Here is a 23,190-nt window from a genome sequence, read left to right on the forward strand (position 1 = left end):
TAGTGTTGTATTAGTATATATAATGATAATGAAATAGAATAGAGGCTGATTAAAGGTAACAAGAAATGAACTAGTCAACACAGCTTGATGTTTATGAAAACGATAATGTAAAGATATTTCCTTTGTTTAAAGATGAATTTATTGCTGCTGTTGTCCTCTGGTTTTATTTAGGCATTGATTATCATCTAGGGAATGCATATCTCCCACTATGTTGTTCTTGACGCATTTGGGCATTGTTATCTCTGGATCGACGAGTGTGAAAGGGAACACACATATCCATCTACGTCGAGAGCCATATCCCATCCAACCACCATGAGAACAGAAACTACTTTTAATCATTCCAAGCTAATCCTGTCCGATGAAGGAGGTCAAAAAGTCAAACAAAGCACTCTGGTTGTAAGAGTTGGAGTTTTCCTCTGGATAGTCACCATGATCAGTCCTGTTATTGATGGTCGCGATGAAGGTGTGTTCAAATAGACTTTGAAGGAATTGGAATCTGACACAATTGGTTAAGATATTTTTTTTGGGTATATATCTAGTTTTTGTAAATCCGTTAAATAAATTGAAATATAAACAGATTCAATAATCAAATCAGGCATGATGAAATAGTATCTCCTAAGCTTAACTTATGATATTCACCCTGTACAATCAATTCTCCTGGACTAATACTGCTCTTTCATTTCATCCCCGAGGATCAAAAGTGTGCTTTTAATCTCTTTAAAGTTTGTATGAGAACGATCTCCCGCCAAAAATAAGTGAACATCATCCTTCACTATGGTCCAACTACACCCAGGACTCTTTTTAATCCCTTTCAATCTTTTCGTTGTTCTCACTAGCTCCTCATGTTCCTTATTCTTTGAAACCAAGTATAAGTCAGACAAGACCACATAAGGTGCAGCATTATCAGGCTCCAGTTCAGATATATGTCTAGCTGCAATTTCAGCAAGATCCAAACGTAAGTGGATCCTGCTTGCACCAAGAAGTGCACCCCAAACTCCAGAATGGGGCTTAAATGGCATCAAACTAATCAAATTAAATGCATCATCCAGTAAACCAGCTCGGCCTAAAAGATCAACCATGCACGCATAGTGGTCTGGACCAGGTTCAATCTTATAAGAAGATCTCATTGATTTAAAATATTTGCGTCCTTCCTCCACCAGTCCAACATGAGTACATGCAGAAAGAACACCAAGAAATGTTATATCGTTTGGCTCAACAACATTTTCCTCCATTCCCCTGAATAACTTGAGTGCCTCTTTCCCATACCCATTTTGTGCAAACCCATTAATCATGGCATTGTAAGAAACAACATTGGGAGTACTAATGGACTGAAATATATTGTAGGCATCGTTGACGCATCCACACTTTGCATAAAAAGAAACGAGTGAATTTTGTATTGACAAGTCAAACTCCACTCCCATTTTAAGTACATGAGTATAAATTTGCAGACCTTGATTTAATGTTGCTAATGAAGCTGAAGAACTAAGAACACTACTAAATGTAAGAACATTAGGCTTGACTGCTGTCTTAAGCATCCGGATGAACCAACGGATTGACTCCTCATACTCCTGATTACTGAAAAACCCTGATATAAGAGCAGTCCATGCAACATCATCTTTCTGTGGCATCATGTTAAAAAACTCCACTGATTTTTTCGTAAGCCCTTTGCTACTGAATCCAGTAATCATTGCTGTCCAGGAATACACATCCTTGTGTGGCATCTTACTGAAAACTTTATATGCATCTTCAACATCTTCAGCTTGAATGTAACCACCAATCAAAGAGTTCCAAGAAACCGGATCTTTTTTCTCCATTACATTAAACAACTTAAAAGCTGAACCCAAATCACCCAATCTGGAGTACATGGTAATCACAGAATTGCCTAAGTAAGTATCAAAGTCAAATCCCATAAGCAACACCAAAGCATGGACTTGAATCCCTTCTTTATATCTACCAAATCTTCCACAACCTTCAAATACTACAGTCAATGTGTTCGAAACAAGTTCTATCTCATTTCCACGTCTCAGTTGTTGAAATAACGCAAACCCATCTTCAAAACACGAGCTTTTCAAATACCCATCAATCATCGAAGTCCAAGTAACAACATTTCTTTCCGGAATCCCATCAAACAACTCTCTCGCTTTCTCAATCTCCCCTAACTTACAATACCCATCAACCATAGCACTCCAAGAAACCACGTTCTTCTCCAACATTCCCTCATAAACCCTCACCGCCTCCTCCAACTCCCCTTTCTTCAAATACCCATTTATCAATGCATTCGAACAAAAAGGATCCCGCCACTCTCTCGGCATACCACAATACAACCTCTTTGCATCCTCTAACCTGCCAGCACGAACATAACCCGTGATCATACAAGCATATGAAACCGCATTTTTCTCAGGCGACATCAAAAACAACTCACAAGCCTTATCAATTCCATCCCTAATCCTCATATAACCCGTTATCATGGCATTCCAAGATGCGACGTTTCGTTCAGGCATTTCATCGAACACCTTACGTGCATTATCAATCTGCCCATTGTTTGCATATGCAGTGAGCATAGCAGTCCAAGATATGATATTTTTTGTGGGCATTTGATTAAAAATGGCTTCTGATTCTTTAATGTTACCAATTCGTCCATGTTCACTAATCTTTGAGTTGCAAAAGATTATTGAAGTATAATTAGGGTTCGCTGAAAATGAAGATGTTTGACCAAGTTTGACCAGATTATTGTTATAAGATAATACTAGATTGTTAATTATATGATTATAACTTCTTTTTAATAACATGACTGATGCCATTATGCCAATCCATGAAAATTAATGGGGTTTAGGGTTTAAGAGTGCCATTATAACTTCTTTTATTTGGTAACTTTATCTTTTTGATTTTGCGAAAACAGCCCCTGATCTTTTGAATCGGAAGTTTAATACATGTGAAGTGATTTAGATTAGCTTATTAGTTTTAGACTTGTTTTTCGATATATGATTTAGGCATACGTATATTTTTCTTTAACTAATATTTGTAGGACCAAAAATTAGAACATGTTGAAAGTCTTTATAATAGTCAAAGTGTAAATATTTGTGAACCGCAGAAAATATATGTGACCTATTATAAGTTATAACATATATGCTTTTACATGTTTGTATGTATGAGTTATCAAATTTGATAATTAGGTCTTGATAATAAAATGATTGTTAGTGAAATACATGTAAGTTACTCACACAAGACTACATTAAGGAAAGAGTGAAAAGGTTGGAAGAAGGCTTTTAAGAAAGTTAAAATACCACATGTGATCTTGACCAATTGGCATTTCAACTTTTTTGCATTACTTAGCCTTGGAGTTTTCATGTTGTTTGAGTTATTTATTATACTAAGAAAGAGACAAGTTATTGTGAAAGTGGAAGAAACTATATTGTAGTTACATATCTATTGCTTTGTTTAAAGCAGACACCTAAAAACTTCAAAAGGTAAGAGCCTTCATGTTTCACAACTACAATGCTTTTGAGGTGTACTCACCTAATTGTACAACTCTTACAATTCCATTCTCACATTCGAAACAATCTCAAAATTCTTAACGAACATATTTTATTTATTTATTTTTATTTTTTTACATTTCAAACCAAAAGTTTTACTTAAACCGAAAAAATTCTTTTAACAACATGGCATAGTACGGTAGTAGTTAAATAATTTAGTATCAGCACAAGACACACATCTCGTATTTGAACTTCTACAGGTAATATCTTAGATGGTCAGGGAAGAGTTCGGAAATAGCCACAAAAAATTACCAGTTCTGCATATGTGAGAATCAAAAGACTTGCTCTTTCTTATAACTTGAAAGGGAAAAACCATCTTCTGCGTTTGTATCTATTTTCAAGAGAGAGTTTTTCTATACGATTATACCTGAAATGTTTTTATGTCTATCAAAACTTATAATAATACCCATAAGAATATGTTTAACAAATTACCGACATATAATAATCATTCAATCTTTATATGTTTAAGACTCATGTTGAAAAATATACACCATCATAAACATTCAATAGTACTTACCAAATTACCAACATACAATATTGATGCAATTCCTTTCGGGTCGGAAGCCTTTCTATCTTCTTAGTCAAGCGCACTAGTAGACATAATTACAACTAGGTATTGAAGGTTAGGGGATCTTTAGCACAAACCTAGTTAAAACCACGTAACTAGATCCCCTGTTGCGAACAAATGATCCACATATTTTTATAAAAAAAAATGTACCATAGGATCCAATTTTAATTTAGGCAATATATATTGCTAAGGACGCCCTTAGGCGTCTTTAAGCTGTCACATCATATCTTTACAAATCTTTATACATTCTTACAAATCATTCAAATCTTATAATTTTATCTCCAACCATACAAACATCCTTACATATCATTTTACCTCCATTAAAAACAAAAATATATTAGGTAAGGACAAGTAAGGGCATCCTTCGAAAAAATCTTTAGTTTTGGACAAGTTTCAACGGCAAAGGATATCTAAGGGCACACAAGGGCACCCCATTGGAGATAGCCTTATTAAGGGTGTATCAGGATATTTTACTTAATTTAAACTTTTTTTGATTAAGAGTAAAATAATATATACTCGTAATGAAGAGATCTTAAGATATATATACTTTCTTTATTTTATAAATTTAGCTTTAAAATCAAATCCGCAACTTTCCATCATGATGTATGATTGATCTTGGTAATAAACCTATAATATTTCCCATAATGCATGAATGTAATATTTCCTATAATATTTCCCATAACTCGTTAATGTTACAGATGACGCCCGTTAAGTTCCATATTATCAGATTTATTGACGTGGCAGTTTACTTTAACTAACTTCAATGTTTTAAAAACCAGTATTTTAATCATACTGGTGTGAAAAAAATTTCCGGTATTATCGGAATTACCGAAAATACCGGCCGGTACGACTATTTTATTTTAGTTTATTATTATTCTACAAAATTTGTTACAATTTAACGAAAATAATCAAAAAACAATTATAATTCACTCAAAAATAATAACAAATAGGTATTTCATAATAGAATATAAGGTTTAAATTACACAAATAACAAAAACTAACATTAAAGTATCATAAAAAAATATTTAAAATAATTTTTTTTAAAAAATGAAAATACCGGAAATACCGGAACGGTAATACCAGGAATACCGGAAATACCGGCCGGTATGAAATAGTGAAAATACCGGAAAAATACCGGGATTAAAATACCGGAGTACTCTCAAATACCGGCTGGTATATACCGGTATTTAAAACATTGACTAACTTATCCAAAATGAACATATATAAGTTAGTCAAAGTCAACTATCGCGTCAGCAAATCTGATGACGTGACATCGGTGACGTGGCACTTAACGGGCGTCGTTTGTCAAAAACTAACGAGATACCCTTTATTATGAAATTTTTGGAAATAGGGTCATTTAAATAGACGAAAACAATATAGGTTACCTTTAATAGGAAATTTGTGTAAATGAGTTACCTTTTTATGTATTTTTCCCTATCTATATCTATATCTATATCTATATTAATAAACAAACTACACTCCCTTCTCTTCAACTCTCTACCTTTAAAATACCAAAAATACCCTTAATTTTTAACACATTCCTAACTCACACACTAAATCTACCCAATCTATCCTAAAATATTTTACACCCATATTTCCCAAACTATCTATATCCTTTATTAATAAATTTAAATATTTCAACTTAATATCTCTATAATGTTCTTAATAAAGTTATTTACAAACAATACATCCCTTAACTATAAAATAACTACACTACCATTTACGTCAATTACTTTTAAATTAATAGCCACATCGTTACCATCATCGCCACTAACACCACCCGTTGCCGCCACCGCCGCCGCATTGTACGGGTACCTATCTCATTTATCATACTTATACCGACTCAAGTCTAATTAATGTTCAATGATTTACAAATTGATCAGATGATAAGAAATAAAAGAATCCCATTTAAAAAATATATTACTCTAGTCGTATATAAATTATAAACACACAAAGCTGGCCTAGTTACTAAAGGTGCGAATGGATCGAGAAAATTGATCAGATGATTGGCCTAGTTACTAAGGTCTAATATCCTCACATTTATTCTGATGAATTTCCCTTTCTAAGTAAAGCTCTACGTGGCCAGAAAAAGGTCCAAAACGATCGAGAAAATATCTCAGTTAGACTCGACCTCCCCAGATAACCTGAACATACTGTTTTCCACGCCAATAATATGAATTCCGTTAAAAATCTCATGTTGTATCATTTTTAATACAAAGAGCAATAAACAAGAAGAAAACTTTCTTCACTGCTGCTTTTTAGTTGATAATTTGTCACAAAAAGCAAACCCACACAAACATACATTTATTTTATAGAAAGCAAAAGCAAAAAAAGATCACACCACCACTAACCACTAATTAAAATCAATAAAGCAAGCCTTGCATCTTTCTTCATAAAGTGTACTTCTTACATACACTATACTACTCACATTATATCATATATTGCATATATGCATATACTACTAATACTATACATACAAGATCCCCTCCATATTATTCTAAACTCTAGTTCCTTGCTCTACATCTTTGGTTCATATATGTTTAACAACAACAATGACGGAAATTGTGGTCGTAGAGCCAAGCATTGCGAGTACTAGTAATAATACTACTAGAGGAAACCATGGTTCAAGTAATCAAAATACTAACAGGACAAAACCGTTTTACACTAGATCAATTACGTCGGGACGTGAGTATGGTTTTGAGCCATTTGATTCTGAGAAACTTCCGGTTACTTTGAAATCAGAAATTCAAAGGTTTCTTCGTGTTGCTAATCTCATTGATTCCCAAGAGCCTCGTGTCGCTTGTTTATGTAAGTCCTTTTTTAGCTTCAAATAAGTTGAATTTTTGAGTTTGTTAGCATATATATATGTTAGAACTTAGAAGATTCTTGTTGGGAAGTATATTTAACATTCAAAGTATATTTGTGTTTGCTCATTTGTGATAGATTCTGTTATTACTAACAAAACAGAACAAAGTATTTGGAATCATGTGATTCTTGAAAAGATTCCAATATGGATATTCTTAATATTTGGATTACAATGTTTCTTGTATGTATTCTTGATCTTCTTTTGATTAATTTTATCATTGTCTAATCATTTTTTTGTTGGACCAGGCCGGTTTCATGCATTTGTAGTTGCACATGACTTGGATCGCAATTCAAGTGGGCGTGGAGTGAGGCAATTCAAGACTGCTCTTCTTCAGCGACTTGAACAGGTGAACTAAAAGCCCTTACAGTTAAAACAAACAATATCAGTTTAAATACACTTAAGAGTTTCATATGGTATCATAATTTTCTTCCATTTTAACTATATATTGCATGCGGTGAATAGGATGAAGAAGTTACTTACAGAAAAAGGAAAGAAAAAAGTGATGTACGTGAAGTCAGGCGTGTTTATCGTGAATACAAAGATTATATTATCAAACATGGTGGAGAAAGTACTTTGGAGAACAGGTATTTGTTACTTTTCAGAATTATGCATCCCTGAATTGTTCGTGTTTCTGATGCTGACAAAAAAGCTGTCTTTAGGGAAGCGTTGATCAAAGCTGGGACAATCGCTTCTGTGTTATATGAAGTGTTAAATAAACTTACAGAGGCTGCGGGTACACAGGTTCATGTTTCGTTTATGCACGATGTCTGAATTGTAATAAAGTTATTATAAATTCATTCATAATTTTGATTATATTGTATCTTCCTGACAGGCCCAAGCTGATAATGACGTTAAAAGATCAGAATTCTATGATTTTAACATCCTTCCTCTTGATCAAGGAGGTGTTCATCAAGCAATTATGCAACTCCCCGAGGTCTGATGTTAAATGATTATGTAGACTTGTCAAAATGGGTGGGTTGGGTAACCTGTCAATTTGTGTTTGGGTCAACATGAACTGGTTTGACCCGTTTCCTTTTTTCCTACTTTTTTTTTTTTTGAAAATCTTCGGTTTGAGATGAATTATCCCTGAATTGATCTATATAAAATTACAAATACACGGGCTAGAATTTTCACGTTCAAGATTACCTATTGTTGTTTCACTGTATATAAAGCCATCTAACCACTTGATGAACTGCTACAGATTAAAGCTGCAGTTGGTGCTGTCCGTAATATTCAAGGTATACCTTTCATTGAAGAATTCACCACTCAAAGGCCTCATTTTGACTTGTTTGACTGGCTCCAGCATTGTTTTGGGTTTCAGGTTGAATTACACCTTTCCAGTTTTCGGCATTCCTAACCTTATTCATCAATTTGTGCTAATATTTTTATGCATATTCAGAAAGGAAACGTCGCAAACCAGAGGGAACATTTAATTCTACTTCTTGCAAACAGTCATATTAGGTGCTGTAATAAACCAACAAATACAACCAAGGTAGACAAAAGTTATATATACACTTGCATTGTTTATTTACGAAATGTATTTGCTAACTCTGAAAGATACAGTTAGCGGATGGCGTTCTACGTGATATGATGAAGAAATTCTTCAAGAACTATAGAGAATGGTGCAAATTCTTGGAGAAGAAGAACAGCATAAGGTCATAGATATTCTACTAAGTGGATACATCTTTCCTGAATGTTACAAAATTCATCTAAAGGCAATTTCTGATTGCTATCTAATGCAGGTTCTCATATTCAGATCCAGAAGCACAACAACACCAGCTTCTGTATATTGGCCTCTATCTTCTCATATGGGGCGAGGCTGCTAATTTGCGATTCATGCCAGAATGTCTTGCTTATATTTTTCACCATGTAGGTTGCACATTTGTTATTTCAATTAGAGGACATAATCAACTCATTTACTTATGAATGGGTCATTTTAGGTTGTATTTACTTAATTGAACGTGGAATGGGTCACACGGGCAAAATAGTTTGAAAGTAGTCCCACATATTTGTATGATCAGAATTTAGGTTATAATTACTTATATTGTTTTTGTAAACCTAGACAAAAAAAATAAAGTCTTTGAGGGTCAACCCAACCCGACCTGACTCGTGCTTAAAATGACGTATTTCAACCAGACTGTGTTGAAGTTGACCTATTACTTAGTATGGTAGCTAATCATGCCATCATGATTGTCACTTAGTTTTTTCTTGTTTTGTAGATGGCTCATGATTTGCGTAGTATGTTGATGGGTGCAACCATTTTAGCAGCTGGTGAAAGTTTCGCGCCTGCATATGGGGGAGGTCCTGAATCTTTTCTTAACAATGTTGTAACCCCAATATATAATGTTATTCGTGAGGTATTTCAAGATACAAACATCCATTATTATAACTTCAGTTTCGATTTTGACAGTCTGATTTCTAATATTTTGGTATGAAAATACTGAAGGAAGCTAAGAAAAACCAAAATGGCATGACCGATCATTCTACATGGAGAAACTATGACGATTTGAATGAGTTTTTTTGGTACTTCTTGTGTATATCTCTAAAGTTATAATGGCAATGTGAACATAGTTAAAGGTAATAACTACTTGTTTTGTATCTTTAGGTCTCCTGATTGTTTCCAACTAGGATGGCCTATGAATCAGGAACATGACTTCTTTTATGTCCCTGAAGATGATCCTAAAAGCAAAAAAACCAAAGGCTCGAGTAAACCTAAGACGGAAAAAAAGAAAGAAAAGAATGATGAAGAAGTAGAGGTAAATGTTCATATTAGCATTGAAAGTGGCAGTTTAATTTGACCCAGTTACTGATGTATTGGTCAATTTGGGTTGTGTTAAAAAAAATTGGTCAAATCGAAAAGTTAGCACTAGGGGAACGTGTTGAAATACGCCCAAAGTTGGAATTATTATTGTAATAATATCGTCTTAATAATCATAGTTCACAGCTTTAGTATTGTATTTTTAGAAAACATAAAAGGTGTTTGCGGGTCATCCAGACCTGACCAAGGCCCATTCCAAACATACTTATATTTTTTATCGCTAGACCTTCTTTCATGCACATTGTCAATACTATCCATGCTTGTTTTTCGATCTGTTAGCTCAAAGAAAATGACCAGTCCAACGAGGAGAAAGTAAAAGAGAAAAAGTGGTTAGGGAAAACAAATTACGTAGAGTTCCGATCATTCTGGCATGTTTTCAGAAGCTTCGATAGAATGTGGACATTTCTCATTCTATCTCTCCAGGTTCGTTTAAAATTTCTTACCAACTCTGACTTTCTGATCTTTTGCTGTATCGCTTTTTTTTTTTTTCTGAAACTATGTTTTGCTTCCAGGCAATGATAATAATGGCATGTCATAATCTCGAATCCCCATTACAAATGTTTGATACACCAATACTAGAGGATATTATGAGCATTTTCATCACATCAGCAGTTCTTAAACTAGTTCAAGGTCTTATGCTACTTTAACTTCGGTACTCTCTCATAAAGATGACATTGTACCTTTTTCATACTCAGTATGTGATACCATGACCATATTCAACTCACCTCCAGACTGTTACTGAATCTTGCAGCCGTTCTTGACATTGTATTCACTTGGAAGGCCAGATCGACAATGGACAATACTAGATCCCGCAAGCATGCATTGAAGGTGGTTGTTGCAATGATGTGGACTATCATGTTACCTATATTTTATTCCAAAACTAGAAGAAAGTACACTTGTTATTCAAAAAATTACAGAAGCTGGTTTGGCGAGTGGTGTTATTCATCATATATGCTTGTAGTCGCGTTCTACTTAATGTCCAATGCGGTCAATATGACTTCTGTACTAATGCTCAGGCTGATCTGTACCAATTGGCGCTACATTCCAGAAAACCTCAATTTCCAGCTATCTTCAGTTTTTATTTGGGTGGACCTCAGGTATTATTATCATCTTTGGACAGGTAATCAGAACCAGTAAATACTTTATCATCTTGAAACACATTCTGACTTTTTTGCTTGTATTTATGATGTAGCCTAGATTATATGTAGGAAGAGGAATGCAAGAGTCTCAATACTCCCTTCTGAAGTACACTCGAAACTTATTTCTCGATCTTTACTGATTTGTACTCCTGAAAATGTCTCCTAAAGTTTGTTTTATGCTGGTGTTTTCAGGTACAGCTCATTCTGGGTTTTGTTGTTATTAAGTAAATTGACGTTTAGCTACACCTTTGAGGTTAGTCGACCTTTTGGATTTTTGATCCAAATTTATGTCTATCAGTCGACTTATAAACTTATACTACCATCAGATAAAACCACTCATAGTACCAACAAGACAAATAATGGCCATTGGAATTACAAAGTACGACTGGCATGAGCTTTTCCCGAGAGGTAACCTATCTATGTCTAATAAATTAATAAGTAATCGATATATGGTATGATTCATTTATCTTACAAAAATCATATTCTAATCCAGTCAAGAATAATGCTGGTGCAATTGCTGCCATCTGGGCTCCAGTCATAATGGTGAGCTATTTCAAGAACACCTCACGCACTTCACTTGGCATATGCATAGATATTATGTATTAAGTTGATATATGCCATGTTAGGTATACTTCATGGACACCCAGATTTGGTATTCTGTCTTTTGTGCCATCTTTGGAGGACTTTACGGAATCTTGCATCATCTTGGAGAGGTAAAATATCAAGCTCATAGTACATTAGTACTTCTATTTATACTATCTAACACCCTTTTCTCTCTTTAGATTCGGACATTAAGTATGATGAGAAGCAGATTTCAAGATTTACCTTTAGCGTTCATGAACTCTCTAATTCCACATCCTTCAAAAACCGATAAACATCTTAAAAGGAAGTCTTTCTTGAGAGAAATGTTTCAAAAGGTAAACAAATCTTTCTCTTTAGGTCATTGTTATTGTAATCCAAAGTCAGGTCTGAGTCGCAGTGGTTCTTTGTAGGTGTCCGAGAGACAAATGAGGAACGGCCTTGTTAAGTTTGTTGTTGTATGGAATGAAATTATTAAAAGCTTTCGGGAGGAGGATCTCATAAGTAACAGGTTCGTTATCTACATTTACATTCTTTTTTTTCAACCAGAAGTAGAGGGTGAATAAACTTCTGTGATTATGAACAGAGAGGTTGAATTGATGAAGATGCCTTTATCGTCTGAGTTACTTTCTGGCTTAGTTCGTTGGCCTATTTTCCTCCTAGCAAATCAGGTACCTCTTGGTTTTCACTGTGTATTTGATATAACATTATGATTTAAGACTGAATGAATCAGAGACCAGTATAACTTACTATTTACTAATCTTTCTATTTACAGTTGCCCATGGCATTAACTATTGCAAAAGACTTTGTGGGTGAAGATGCACATCTTTTTAAAAGAATGAGAAGAGATGTATACATGTATATAACTGTAAAAGAGTGTTACGATTCATTGAAATACGTTCTTGATATACTAGTTGTCGGGGATTTGGAGAGAAGGTATCATCAATGAAGTCACTACTCTTAATTATCTTCCACCAATATTCATAAATGACGATTTTCAGTTGCATTCTTATTTCAGAGTCATATCAGGGATAGTAGATGAAATCGAAGAAAGTTTACAGAAAACAACTTTCGTTAAAGATTTTGATCTAAGTGAGATTCTAGATCTGCATACTAAATGTACTGAATTGGTGGAACTCCTGGTAAATATTGAAACCTAATAGTCACATGCCTAGTTTTTCGTATTGTAAGCCTGAATGTGTTCTTGATATTTAGGTTGAGGGCAATAAGAACCATTATGCTAAAGTTGTGAAAGTGCTGCAAGATATTCTTGAAATCGTAACAAATGATATGATGAGAAACGGATCCAGGTTAATATCTTGTGCTAATCTCTCTAGGTTTATTACTTTTGAGCAAACTGCATAAATAGACGACGAAACTCTGCTCGATTTCTATTTGTCAAACCACACTATATTTGCAGTAAAAAAGAAAAGGTTCAAACTTTCAAAAACTTCTCATGGTTAATCTTTCAGATCAGCAGTTTAGTCAACATCGTGAAAGTTACTAAAATGTCATCATTTTAACCGAGTAACAAGTAAGATTAGCGTAAATGAAAATAAAAGTTCAGGAGTTTTTACCAAATTTGTGGAAGGTTTTATCATTTTTGTGTGTGCAAGTAGAGTATCATGCCCAAAACATATCTGAGACTAAAGTTAGTTGCCTTTTTATGCAATTAGACAACCGGATTTTAGAATCTTTTTGGGAAGTTTATGTAAATTTCATACAGAACGATGGAGGCGGTCAATGCTTACCAACAAGACGGATGTCTAAAGTCATATTTTGGTGATGTTGAACCCGACCCACAACTATTCTCATCAAGACATTCTGTTCATTTTCCATTGCCAGATACTGATTCTCTTAACGAAAAGGTTTTCCCTTCAATTTTGTAGAAAAATCTTGATAATATATGTCTGCTAAAAAAACTAACACGAAATCCAATTTCATAGCTCAAGCGTTTTCTTTTGCTGCTAACTATCAAAGATACAGCAACTGACATACCTTCAAACCTTGATGCCCGGAGGCGTATATCATTTTTTGCAACTTCATTATTCATGGATATACCCCGAGCTCCAAAAGTGCGCAACATGCTGTCTTTCAGGTTTGCATTCTTGATAGAATCATGATTTACTTTAATGATATAGTTGGTTTCTGATCAATTATATAACTTGTGGTTACAGCGTTTTGACTCCACATTTAATGGAAGAGGTCAAGTTTTCTACGAAGGAACTCAATGCAAGTCAAGACTATGTTTCTATCGGCTTTTATATGCAGAAAATATTTCCAGGTATGCATAGTTAAGGAAATTTGTATATCTTAAATCCAATGGTAGTACATATCTTTTTACCATTTCTACCATCTCTTTTCTCAGACGAGTTGGAGAACTTCCTGGAACGAACGGGGTTAGAAAATCTGGAAGACCTAGATGATCATGACAAAGAGAAGCTTCGTGATTGGGCTTCTTTTCGTGGGCAGACTCTGAGCAGGACAAGTGAGTTGCAAGTAACTAGAGATGGCAAGATGGATGGGTTTAGCGGGATGGGTAATGGGCTAAAATAAATTTTGTCTGGGTGGTTGGGTTGACCCTTGAACACCTTTTGTCAATATTATAAAACTTTACAAAAATAGTTATCCCCTTAACTTTGATTACGAAATAATGTTATTACTTTAGTAATCTAACGTCTTTGACTAATAGTATTTAGGAAGTTGTCTACACTAAAATAGATATTGTGAGACCTCCAAGCCAGGTGACCCTTTTGACACATTTGACTCGTTCCCCTTTTGATTGTTTGAACAATTTGAACGTCCAAGTTGAAATTGTCACATCTAAAAAAAAATAGATTCTTTTGAAATTTACAAATGAACAGTACCTTGAAAATCTTTATATTGTTGACAGTTCGTGGGATGATGTATTACCAGAAAGCACTAAAGCTGCAAGCATTTCTTGACATGGCTGAAGATGATGGTTAGTCATATTCTAGATTAAGCATATCACATGTGTACATAATCTGATTTCTTTCATCTTCATCTCCATTGTTAGATATTCTTCAAGGTTATGATGCAATCGAGAGGGGGAATGATACATTATCTGCCCAACTTGATGCTTTAGCAGACTTGAAATTCACTCATGTCGTCTCCTGTCAGATGTTTGGGTCACAGAAAATGTCTGGAGACCCTCAGGCCCAAGAAATCATTGATCTTATGATAAGGTACCCTTCATTACGTGTGGCTTACGTCGAAGAGAGGGACGACAAGCCAGAAACAACATATTACTCTGTACTAGTCAAAGCAGTCAATGGGTTTGACCAGGTGCGAACATTATTAGAAAAGGGCTGATACCTATGGATAATAAACCAATGCTTTCTCTAGGAGAAATTTTAATGTTTGTTTGTGTTTACAGGAGATATATCGAGTAAAGCTCCCAGGTCCGCCGAATATTGGAGAAGGGAAACCCGAAAATCAAAATCATGCCATCATTTTTACTCGTGGTGAAGCTTTACAAGCAATTGATATGAACCAAGTATGCTAAGTTTCAATCTAAATCATCTGTTTTGACAATGGGTGCATTGGGTCAGGACAACAAAAATAATTCTTATACTGGTTACAATGGCCTGGGTTGACCCGAGAAACTTGTCCTAAAGTTTAGAAATAATTACTATATCATATTTATTTTCTAAAAGTATGTCATTTAAATAACAATCCAACTTTTGAATAAAATTAATTTAGGAGGATGCATCATATAAATATATACACCATACACAAATTTCTACCAGTTAAATGCAGTAGAGTAGACTCATAGTGGGCTAATTCATGAATTGAATCAAATGATTTTATATTAAAGAGTCCCGACCTTTCACTTTAAAGGACCTAAGCCAAGAAAGAGGCTTAAGTCATAGCTTCAAATCCGAGAAAGGACCTTTTTTTTTTTTTTTTTTTTAATAGTTGTCGATCAGACTGGGATGACTGGGATTGAGAAGGTTAAACCAATTGAGGTCCTATTAGTCCTGTCCCCTTTGAAGATAATTATTCCAGTAAATGAGTCTAAATTAGTCTAAATTTGCCACCTCTTAGTTTTCTAATTTCTCACTAGTCAACTGAAATGCCTTCCTACAGGATAACTATCTGGAAGAAGCAATCAAAATGAGAAATCTCCTGCAAGAGTTTCTACCAAAACTCGGAAAACGTCCTAAAATACTTGGCCTAAGGGAACACATCTTTACTGGAAGGTTTGTGTTCATTTTCATATGTACCAGGTTTGACTTTTTGAAGTGAATTATTGACTCTTTTCATTCTTGACGTCTCATATGGTGCTCCTTTTTTGCAGTGTATCTTCTTTAGCATGGTTCATGTCTTATCAGGAGACCAGTTTTGTCACAATTGGTCAAAGGCTTCTAGCAAACCCTCTCAGGTTTCGCTTTTTGTTACTGCAGGCTCATTGTAACACGAACCCATGATCATTTGACGTTTTGAAACATGCTAAACATTTGTGATTACTTTACTACACAGGATTAGGTTCCATTATGGGCATCCAGATATTTTTGACAGAATATTTCACCTAACAAGAGGTGGCATAAGCAAAGCTTCAAAGACAATTAACTTGAGTGAAGACATTTTTGCAGGTTCTTAGTTCTGTTTGAAACCTTATCGATTACTTCATTATCTAAAATCATTTTATTAAAATGTTTTTAATAATGTAGGTTATAACACGACATTACGCCGTGGGCATATCACATACCATGAGTACATACAAGTTGGTAAAGGTCGTGATGTAAGCCTAAATCAGATCTCAAAGTTTGAAGCGAAGGTCGCTAATGGGAACAGTGAACAAGTTCTTAGTCGTGATCTTTACCGGCTTGGCCGCCGGTTTGACTTTTTTCGCATGCTTTCGTGTTACTACACGACAGTTGGTTTCTACCTCAGCAGCTTGGTAAACTGTTATCTTTTGCATTTTCTTTTTATAAAACATATTAGAGGTGGAAAAATGTGAGTCGGGCTGGTTGGGTAACGGGTCAAAATAGGTTTATCAATGTTTCAATATATCGAAATTTTTTGGTAAGGTATGTCTTCTGCTCTAAAAGTACAATTTAGGCAACTTTTAACATGTTTTACCGTATAACTCATTAATCAGTTTCATTTTAGCTATTTTTTTTAGTTGACCCACAGAAATAAGCCTGTAAGTTTGATCTTTTCCAAATTTTGCAGATATCCGTAATCGGTATTTACGTATTTTTATATGGGCAACTCTACCTCGTGCTAAGTGGTTTAGAAAGTGCTTTAATTCAAGAGGCTAAAGTGCATAACATACAGTCCTTGGAGACAGCATTGGCTTCACAGTCGTTTATTCAGCTTGGATTATTGACGGGTTTACCAATGGTAATGGAGATTACACTCGAAAGAGGATTTCTTAACGCGCTTAAAGATTTCGTTCTTATGCAGCTCCAACTCGCTGCAGTTTTTTTCACATTTGCAGTTGGTACAAAAACGCATTATTTTGGTCGAACTATACTTCATGGTGGGGCCAAATACAGGCCCACGGGACGAAGAGTTGTGGTCTTTCATGCAAGTTTCACAGAAAACTATCGATTATACTCGAGGAGTCATTTCATGAAAGGATTTGAGCTGCTCCTACTTTTAGTTGTTCATGATATCATCAGACGGACTTATAAAAACCACATGACATATGTTTTGATCACATGCGCCATCTGGTTCTTATCGTTGACTTGGTTGTTTGCCCCATTTTTGTTTAATCCTTCTGGTTTTGATTGGGGGAAGATAGTTGATGATTGGAAAGATTGGAACAAATGGATTAAACAACAAGGTGGTATCGGGATTCAGCAAGATAAGAGTTGGCAGTCATGGTGGTATGATGAACAAGAACATCTCCGTCATTCCGGATTGGGCTCTCGGATCATTGAGATACTTCTTTCTTTGCGTTTCTTTATTTACCAATATGGTCTCGTATATCATCTTGATATAGCCGGGTCGCGTAAAACCTTTGTGGTTTATGTCCTTTCGTGGGTCGTCATTGTCGTGATTTTCATGTTAATCAAGGTAAAATCCGTGTTTCTAATTATCACATCGAAATAACTTATATAGGTGACAAAACTGCTCAGCAAAACTGGCAAACTTTGTATGAGAGTATTGAATTGATAATCCCAGGATATTTAGTAAAGCTACATTGTTACTATAAAAACCCATCTTTTAGTTAAACAATTAATTAGGAGGCTTTAGTCAGTCACTTCTGAAGCATATGAATCGTGTCACATTTATACTATAACCATTCGGCCCCAAATCGAATTCACAAGTACATGGGTCAAATTTTGATAGATTCCTAACCAGGTTAAATGTTCTATGCAGCTCGTAAATGTAGGTAGACAGCATCTCAGTAATAACCATCAGCTTTCCTTCAGACTATTCAAAGCTTCTCTTTTCCTATCTGTTATAGCAACCATAATCACTCTTTCCTTCATCTGCCAATTATCTGCAAATGATCTGCTTGTTTGCTGTCTCGCATTTCTGCCCACTGGCTGGGGCCTGATACTTGTAAGCTCGAGTGAATCCGTGTTAATGGCTAAAAGTTTGTTCTTTCACTTTCTTGAAACTCAATGTAACAAACCATCTTTGATTTGTAGGTCGCTCAAGCTTTCAGGCCAATGATCCAAGGGACGGTTTTATGGAAATTCACACGGCTTTTTGCCCAAGCATATGATTTTGGGATGGGAATAATTCTTTTCACACCAATAGCTTGCTTAGCATGGCTACCAATCATTTCAGCTTTCCAGACAAGATTCCTATTTAACAGGGCTTTCAGTAGGAGACTGCAGATTCAACCAATTCTCAAAGCAAAAAAGAAACATATATAGCCTTTTCTTACATCCAAATTTCTGTGTAAATGTTATATCGCTACATAAAATATCACATTATAGCTTACTGCACATAACAGTTACTGTAATTTTTTGTGGTTTATATAGTTACCAGTAATAAGTAAATTACGATAATAAAGGTCTACACACATCAATGACAGTATTTCAATTTTCAAAAGGATGGGCCGAGAGTCCGAGACTCTTTCTTGATAATCAAATCTGTTGTTTTTAATTTTGTTGGCGCTTATTATAAACAATAAGCAATTGATGTGATTTGAGAAAATTGTGACTAAAGGTGTCCTAGAATATAGCGTTGCTGTTGCACTCCATCTGTTTAATAAATATCCTAAACTAAGGAGTTAAATCAGAAGCGAGGACATGATGTATAGAACTTTATATCAAATGAAAAGCTGAAAAGTTTCAAAGCAAGAAGTCAAAAAATCTTGCCATTTACATATGTTTATCCAGATAAAACGATTTACCATTCACACACGTTGAATAAAAAGGTGAATCACCTATTTACTATATATACATGCAGCTTAGGCACACATATATGACATAGAACTTTTGTGCAACAGCTAAAGAACATACCCCATTATTGAGGTAAAGGAGAAAACAGCGTTTCCTGGACCTTCTTTTCAGAATCATCAACCTTGGCCTCTCTTTGAAGATCATCAGCCTCACCTTTTTCTGTTGCATTTAGATCCAAAGTATTAATTCCAAGCCTATCTGGATCATCAACGTTGACTTCACCTGCTGGGCTCAGAGGACTCACAGCAGTTTTGCTGGAATCCGTCAGAACGGGACTAGATTGACCATCTGGGGTCCTTTCACCGTCAGGTTTGTATTCGGGTGACCCAATGGATCCAGCCTCACCACAAGAGTCTGACTGTGCCGCCAAATCTTTGTCTTTTCCTTTTGACCCTTTACGTGAAATCGTATGCATCAAACCACGAGCAGAATTACCGGTATGCTTCAGAATACCTTTGACTGTATCTCTGACTTTCCTCTTATCGGGGTTTTCAATATCACTTCCTTCTGGACTCTCTTCGAATCCGACTTTCGATTTCTGACCAGGGGAAATAATGTTTTCTTCCATAACCAACTTAACACCGATCCCTTTTTCATTCACTGCCCTAACGTTTTGATATGAAGGGGAATCACACTCCTCATCAACCTGTTTCCTAGTGCTTGGGGATTTATCTTTATCATCATTCGATTTAGGGCTTCTATGAAACATCGAACCCAACTTATTGAACCCCCTCCTAACAGCGTTTCTTGATTTTGGTTTATTATCCTCTACACTTTCATCAGTGCTGCTTGATTCATTTGGATATGGTTCAGACCTGATGCTACTATTGATAGACTCGGTGTCTTTATGGACCTGCCTGGTGCTACTGTTGACTAACTCTGTGTCTTTATGGACCCGGTCCCTCCCCTTTCTCGGTTCCCATACTTGTGCTACATCGTGACCTGGGTGGTGAACCCATATGCCAGTCTCTGTTTGGCCTTCAACATGAATCGGCTCAAAACTATCGGCTCCCAAATTTTTAGATTTGTCAGGCAATTTAACCGAAAGGTTTTCTTTCTTGAGTTCGCCCTTTGATACATTGTCATCACATGGTTGTTCAAATAGTTTGTCGACACCTTCAATGACTTTTACAGCAAGATGCAATCTTCCCATTTTGATGTTCTCAAGAGGTAACCACATGTCATGTCTCTCACTATCTCTGAAATCATTAATCTTTACACAGCAATCACTGCATATAATAACGATACATACTTCACTCAAAAAAGAATGTTTGAATATATTATGAATTCAAAGTAATGAATAAAGAACTAGAACGAACCCAAGGGTATCATCATATATGTGATCTTTATCACGAACTCCAATTTCAAGAAAATTAGGTGAATCCCATGAAGCGATAGGAATCTTGAACTCTTCAAACCATTTTGGAGATAACGTCTTCTTCTGTGTCTTTGTCCTGAACCGGTATGAACCAAGCTGGCCTTTTACGTACGGATCAGCTAACCCTGAAAAGCAGTTTCATTAGCAACCATGTTCAATAAAATATCTAAGCAAATGCACTTGCTAAGGTAAACTTACCATTCATGTCTGATGGTTTCATATCTGATCCTTCAATAATTTCCACAAAGGCATAACCAACTGGCTCCTTTGCATCGACAGAAAACCAAGGTTCTAAGATATAGAACAAGAAATTAGGTTTCAAACTTAACACAATACACACTCAACGCAACAACATATGGTAATCCTGTCAGAGAACACGTTATACCTGCATCTGGTGAAACAAATTTCTCTACATCCACCACCAACATATTCGGCTGTAAATACACCAATCTTGCATATCAGAGACCATCTCTTGTGGTGATTTGGCAAGTGAAATACAGAGGTGGTAATCTCAACCAATTTACTTATTATTGGGTCGATTTGGGCAATGGCTTAAATTTAGCATGTCAAGTCGGAAAATTTAACGGAAACCGGTCAAAGAGGTTGAAGGTCGTTCAGACTGCATTCTTAATGCTTATAGCTTCCTAAGTCATTTTACTTTAGTTTTAATAACATAGTTTAGTAATCAATATAACACATACCTTCATGAAAAATGGAGCAAATGTTTGTAACAACCCAGTGCCCACCCATTACCACCTCTAGTAAAATATAGGAGAAGCAGAAATATGTTACCTCAACCAATGTCTCCTCAAATGCAACTGTCAGAAGCTTATCCTGTGATAGTGAAAAACATGTTAAACACACATTAGAGGGTGTGTACGTGTGTAAGTGTATAGACACAACTAATGAAGTAAACCGAATACTAACCAGCCATCCAGCAATCCCAGGAACTTCAGTAACATCAAGACCACGAGAAAAGATTGGTTTTACAGTCATCTGAAAGTATGGTGGTTCAACAAAACACACCCTCAAACGTCCAAGAAATGGCCATTTTGGGAGAAACTTTATCCCTACCAATACCTATGACAACTTTTAGATATCAGATATTGCATTATAACTTCGTTAACACTGTAGATTAGTAAAATAACTGACCTTTCCTTCGACATGCATTCCTGACAAATGCATTTTTGCTGACATTCCAAAACCCAATCTTTTGGTCAGTTTGGCAGCTAATATTGCACTCATGTCATCAGCTGTTCTAAAATTTAGTCCCAGCTCCAAAACCTTGACTCAAAGAAGGAAAATGAATCAAAATGACGAAATAGAGACTTTTTTACTACATACAACCTCATGGTCTACACAAGTAAACTTACCACATGATCATCACCAGTAGATTGACGACAAACCCTCATTTCCGTAACCATTGGTGGAGATCTTCCCATATACAAACTCTGAACTACAGCTTCTTTCTGCATATATAGATACATAAAAAGATTAAAAACAATAGCAACTTCTTAATTTGGTGCAGCGATGATATCCAATAGTTACTACTCAATCTGATGGGCAATATAGTTGAGAAATTATCCGATACATTTATAGAACAGTGGTTATACTCCAGTATAGAGGTGGACATTATGGTGGGCTCAGGGAAGAGGCAACGTGTGGAAATGAGTAATTTTTGTAGGAATCAGGGAGAGTTAAACCGACTCAAAGCAACATGTTTACCAAATGTATATGCCAGCAAGATATCCTTAAATATCTCGATAAAGAAAGATATTTAACACATTCGATGATACGATCTTAAAAAGATGAAACTAAGATTAAATTCATACCACAGTCCACGGTTTGTACTTCTGCAAGAACCAAGGCATGATTGGCAGTAGTATTTTCTGTGAGACAATATTTTCCATACATATAGGCCATATCTTCTCAACCAAATGGTTCAACCACCGTACCGATTCAGAATCGGATAATACCTACAAAAAAATTTAAATTTAAGGGGGCTCATAACTTTCAGTTTCAGGCTAAATATTCAATCATTTAACTTGATCACAAATACTATTAAAACAACTAGTGAAAAGGTAACTTTATAATGTGCAAAAAAGGAACAAAATTTTACAATAGAGATTCACTTAATTAATTTTCTATAATAAAAACTTTAGGTTTCAGTAAGCTTAATCATGGTATCAATACATTAAAGCTTATGTAAAAGCAACAAAGCATATAATCTATTCAATTCCAAAAGAATTACCCTTTTTTGATTGGCTTGTCTTCTTTCTTCAAATCTCACTTTTCTTCTGAATCTTGTTGAAAAATTCTCATGAACCTTTATAACACACAAACACATTCAAAAACAACTATAAATTATCATATATACAAACATATATACATAAATAAAGTAATATACAGTCTACAAAGATGTTATGAGCTTACCATATAAAGATAGATGAAACAGAAAAAGTAGACCAATGAGTGACAATAATTCAATGAAGAAAGTAACCATATCACCAACAAAACAATGCCCACATGATGAATAATTGAAACTTCTGTTATATCCATGGAGTGAAATCCACCACCGTTGACTTTATTTGACTTTTTCTTTTTTCTTCTGAATATTCACTTACAAGATCTCTTTTCAGAAACCCGCCATTAAAATCAAAGCTTCAACCGACTCACTTCATAAAGTTTCGAACTTTTTACTTAATTAGAGCTATTCAAGATTCAAGAAAGATCAAAGAAACAACCATAAAGATCGAAACTTGATATATGGGTATGTTTTGATGTGTCTATCTGAAGTCAGTTTTAACTGAGTTTTGGGATTTCGTGCGGATTAAATATAGATATAGATATATATAGACATCGAATTGTATACATATTGTGACCAACTGTTTTTATTTTTGATTTGATGGTTTGACTTG

At 35.2% G+C, this 23,190-nt stretch overlaps 3 protein-coding genes across 3 annotated transcripts; 1 reads left to right on the top strand and 2 right to left on the bottom strand.

Moving 5' to 3' along the window:
- Window positions 1–121: 121 nt before the first annotated feature.
- Window positions 122–2,863, bottom strand: LOC122597975 (pentatricopeptide repeat-containing protein At1g53600, mitochondrial). Its single transcript, XM_043770572.1, has one exon. The coding sequence runs from the start codon at window positions 2,799–2,801 to the stop codon at window positions 663–665; it is 2,139 nt and encodes a 712-aa protein (XP_043626507.1). The 5' UTR covers window positions 2,802–2,863; the 3' UTR covers window positions 122–662.
- A 3,685-nt stretch (window positions 2,864–6,548) lies between these two features.
- Window positions 6,549–18,541, top strand: LOC122595242 (putative callose synthase 8). The gene is made up of 40 exons (XM_043767576.1): window positions 6,549–6,909; window positions 7,213–7,313; window positions 7,430–7,551; window positions 7,627–7,708; window positions 7,800–7,901; window positions 8,169–8,288; window positions 8,367–8,459; window positions 8,531–8,622; window positions 8,710–8,836; window positions 9,187–9,324; window positions 9,414–9,490; window positions 9,573–9,723; window positions 10,065–10,208; window positions 10,298–10,415; window positions 10,537–10,871; window positions 10,978–11,030; window positions 11,117–11,177; window positions 11,251–11,332; window positions 11,418–11,467; window positions 11,551–11,637; window positions 11,707–11,841; window positions 11,917–12,014; window positions 12,090–12,174; window positions 12,279–12,439; window positions 12,522–12,645; window positions 12,719–12,813; window positions 13,230–13,371; window positions 13,450–13,601; window positions 13,681–13,787; window positions 13,872–13,991; window positions 14,397–14,465; window positions 14,541–14,809; window positions 14,901–15,020; window positions 15,614–15,726; window positions 15,825–15,908; window positions 16,007–16,119; window positions 16,198–16,427; window positions 16,703–17,551; window positions 17,858–18,043; window positions 18,133–18,541. Exons 1-40 carry the CDS (start codon window positions 6,654–6,656, stop codon window positions 18,361–18,363), a joined length of 5,874 nt encoding a protein of 1,957 aa, XP_043623511.1. The 5' UTR covers window positions 6,549–6,653; the 3' UTR covers window positions 18,364–18,541.
- Window positions 18,542–18,742: 201 nt separating this feature from the next.
- Window positions 18,743–23,095, bottom strand: LOC122595241 (C2 domain-containing protein At1g53590-like). The gene is made up of 11 exons (XM_043767574.1): window positions 22,706–23,095; window positions 22,524–22,598; window positions 22,105–22,248; window positions 21,646–21,741; window positions 21,425–21,556; window positions 21,200–21,352; window positions 21,065–21,106; window positions 20,658–20,706; window positions 20,471–20,563; window positions 20,214–20,397; window positions 18,743–20,123 (listed from the first exon to the last, which is right to left on the bottom strand). The coding sequence occupies exons 1-11, from the start codon at window positions 22,829–22,831 to the stop codon at window positions 18,959–18,961; spliced, it is 2,259 nt and encodes a 752-aa protein (XP_043623509.1). The 5' UTR covers window positions 22,832–23,095; the 3' UTR covers window positions 18,743–18,958.
- Between the last annotated feature and the right edge of the window lie 95 nt (window positions 23,096–23,190).

Source organism: Erigeron canadensis, chromosome 4 (genome assembly GCF_010389155.1).
Source record: "Erigeron canadensis isolate Cc75 chromosome 4, C_canadensis_v1, whole genome shotgun sequence".
NCBI classification, from domain to species: domain Eukaryota; kingdom Viridiplantae; phylum Streptophyta; class Magnoliopsida; order Asterales; family Asteraceae; genus Erigeron; species Erigeron canadensis.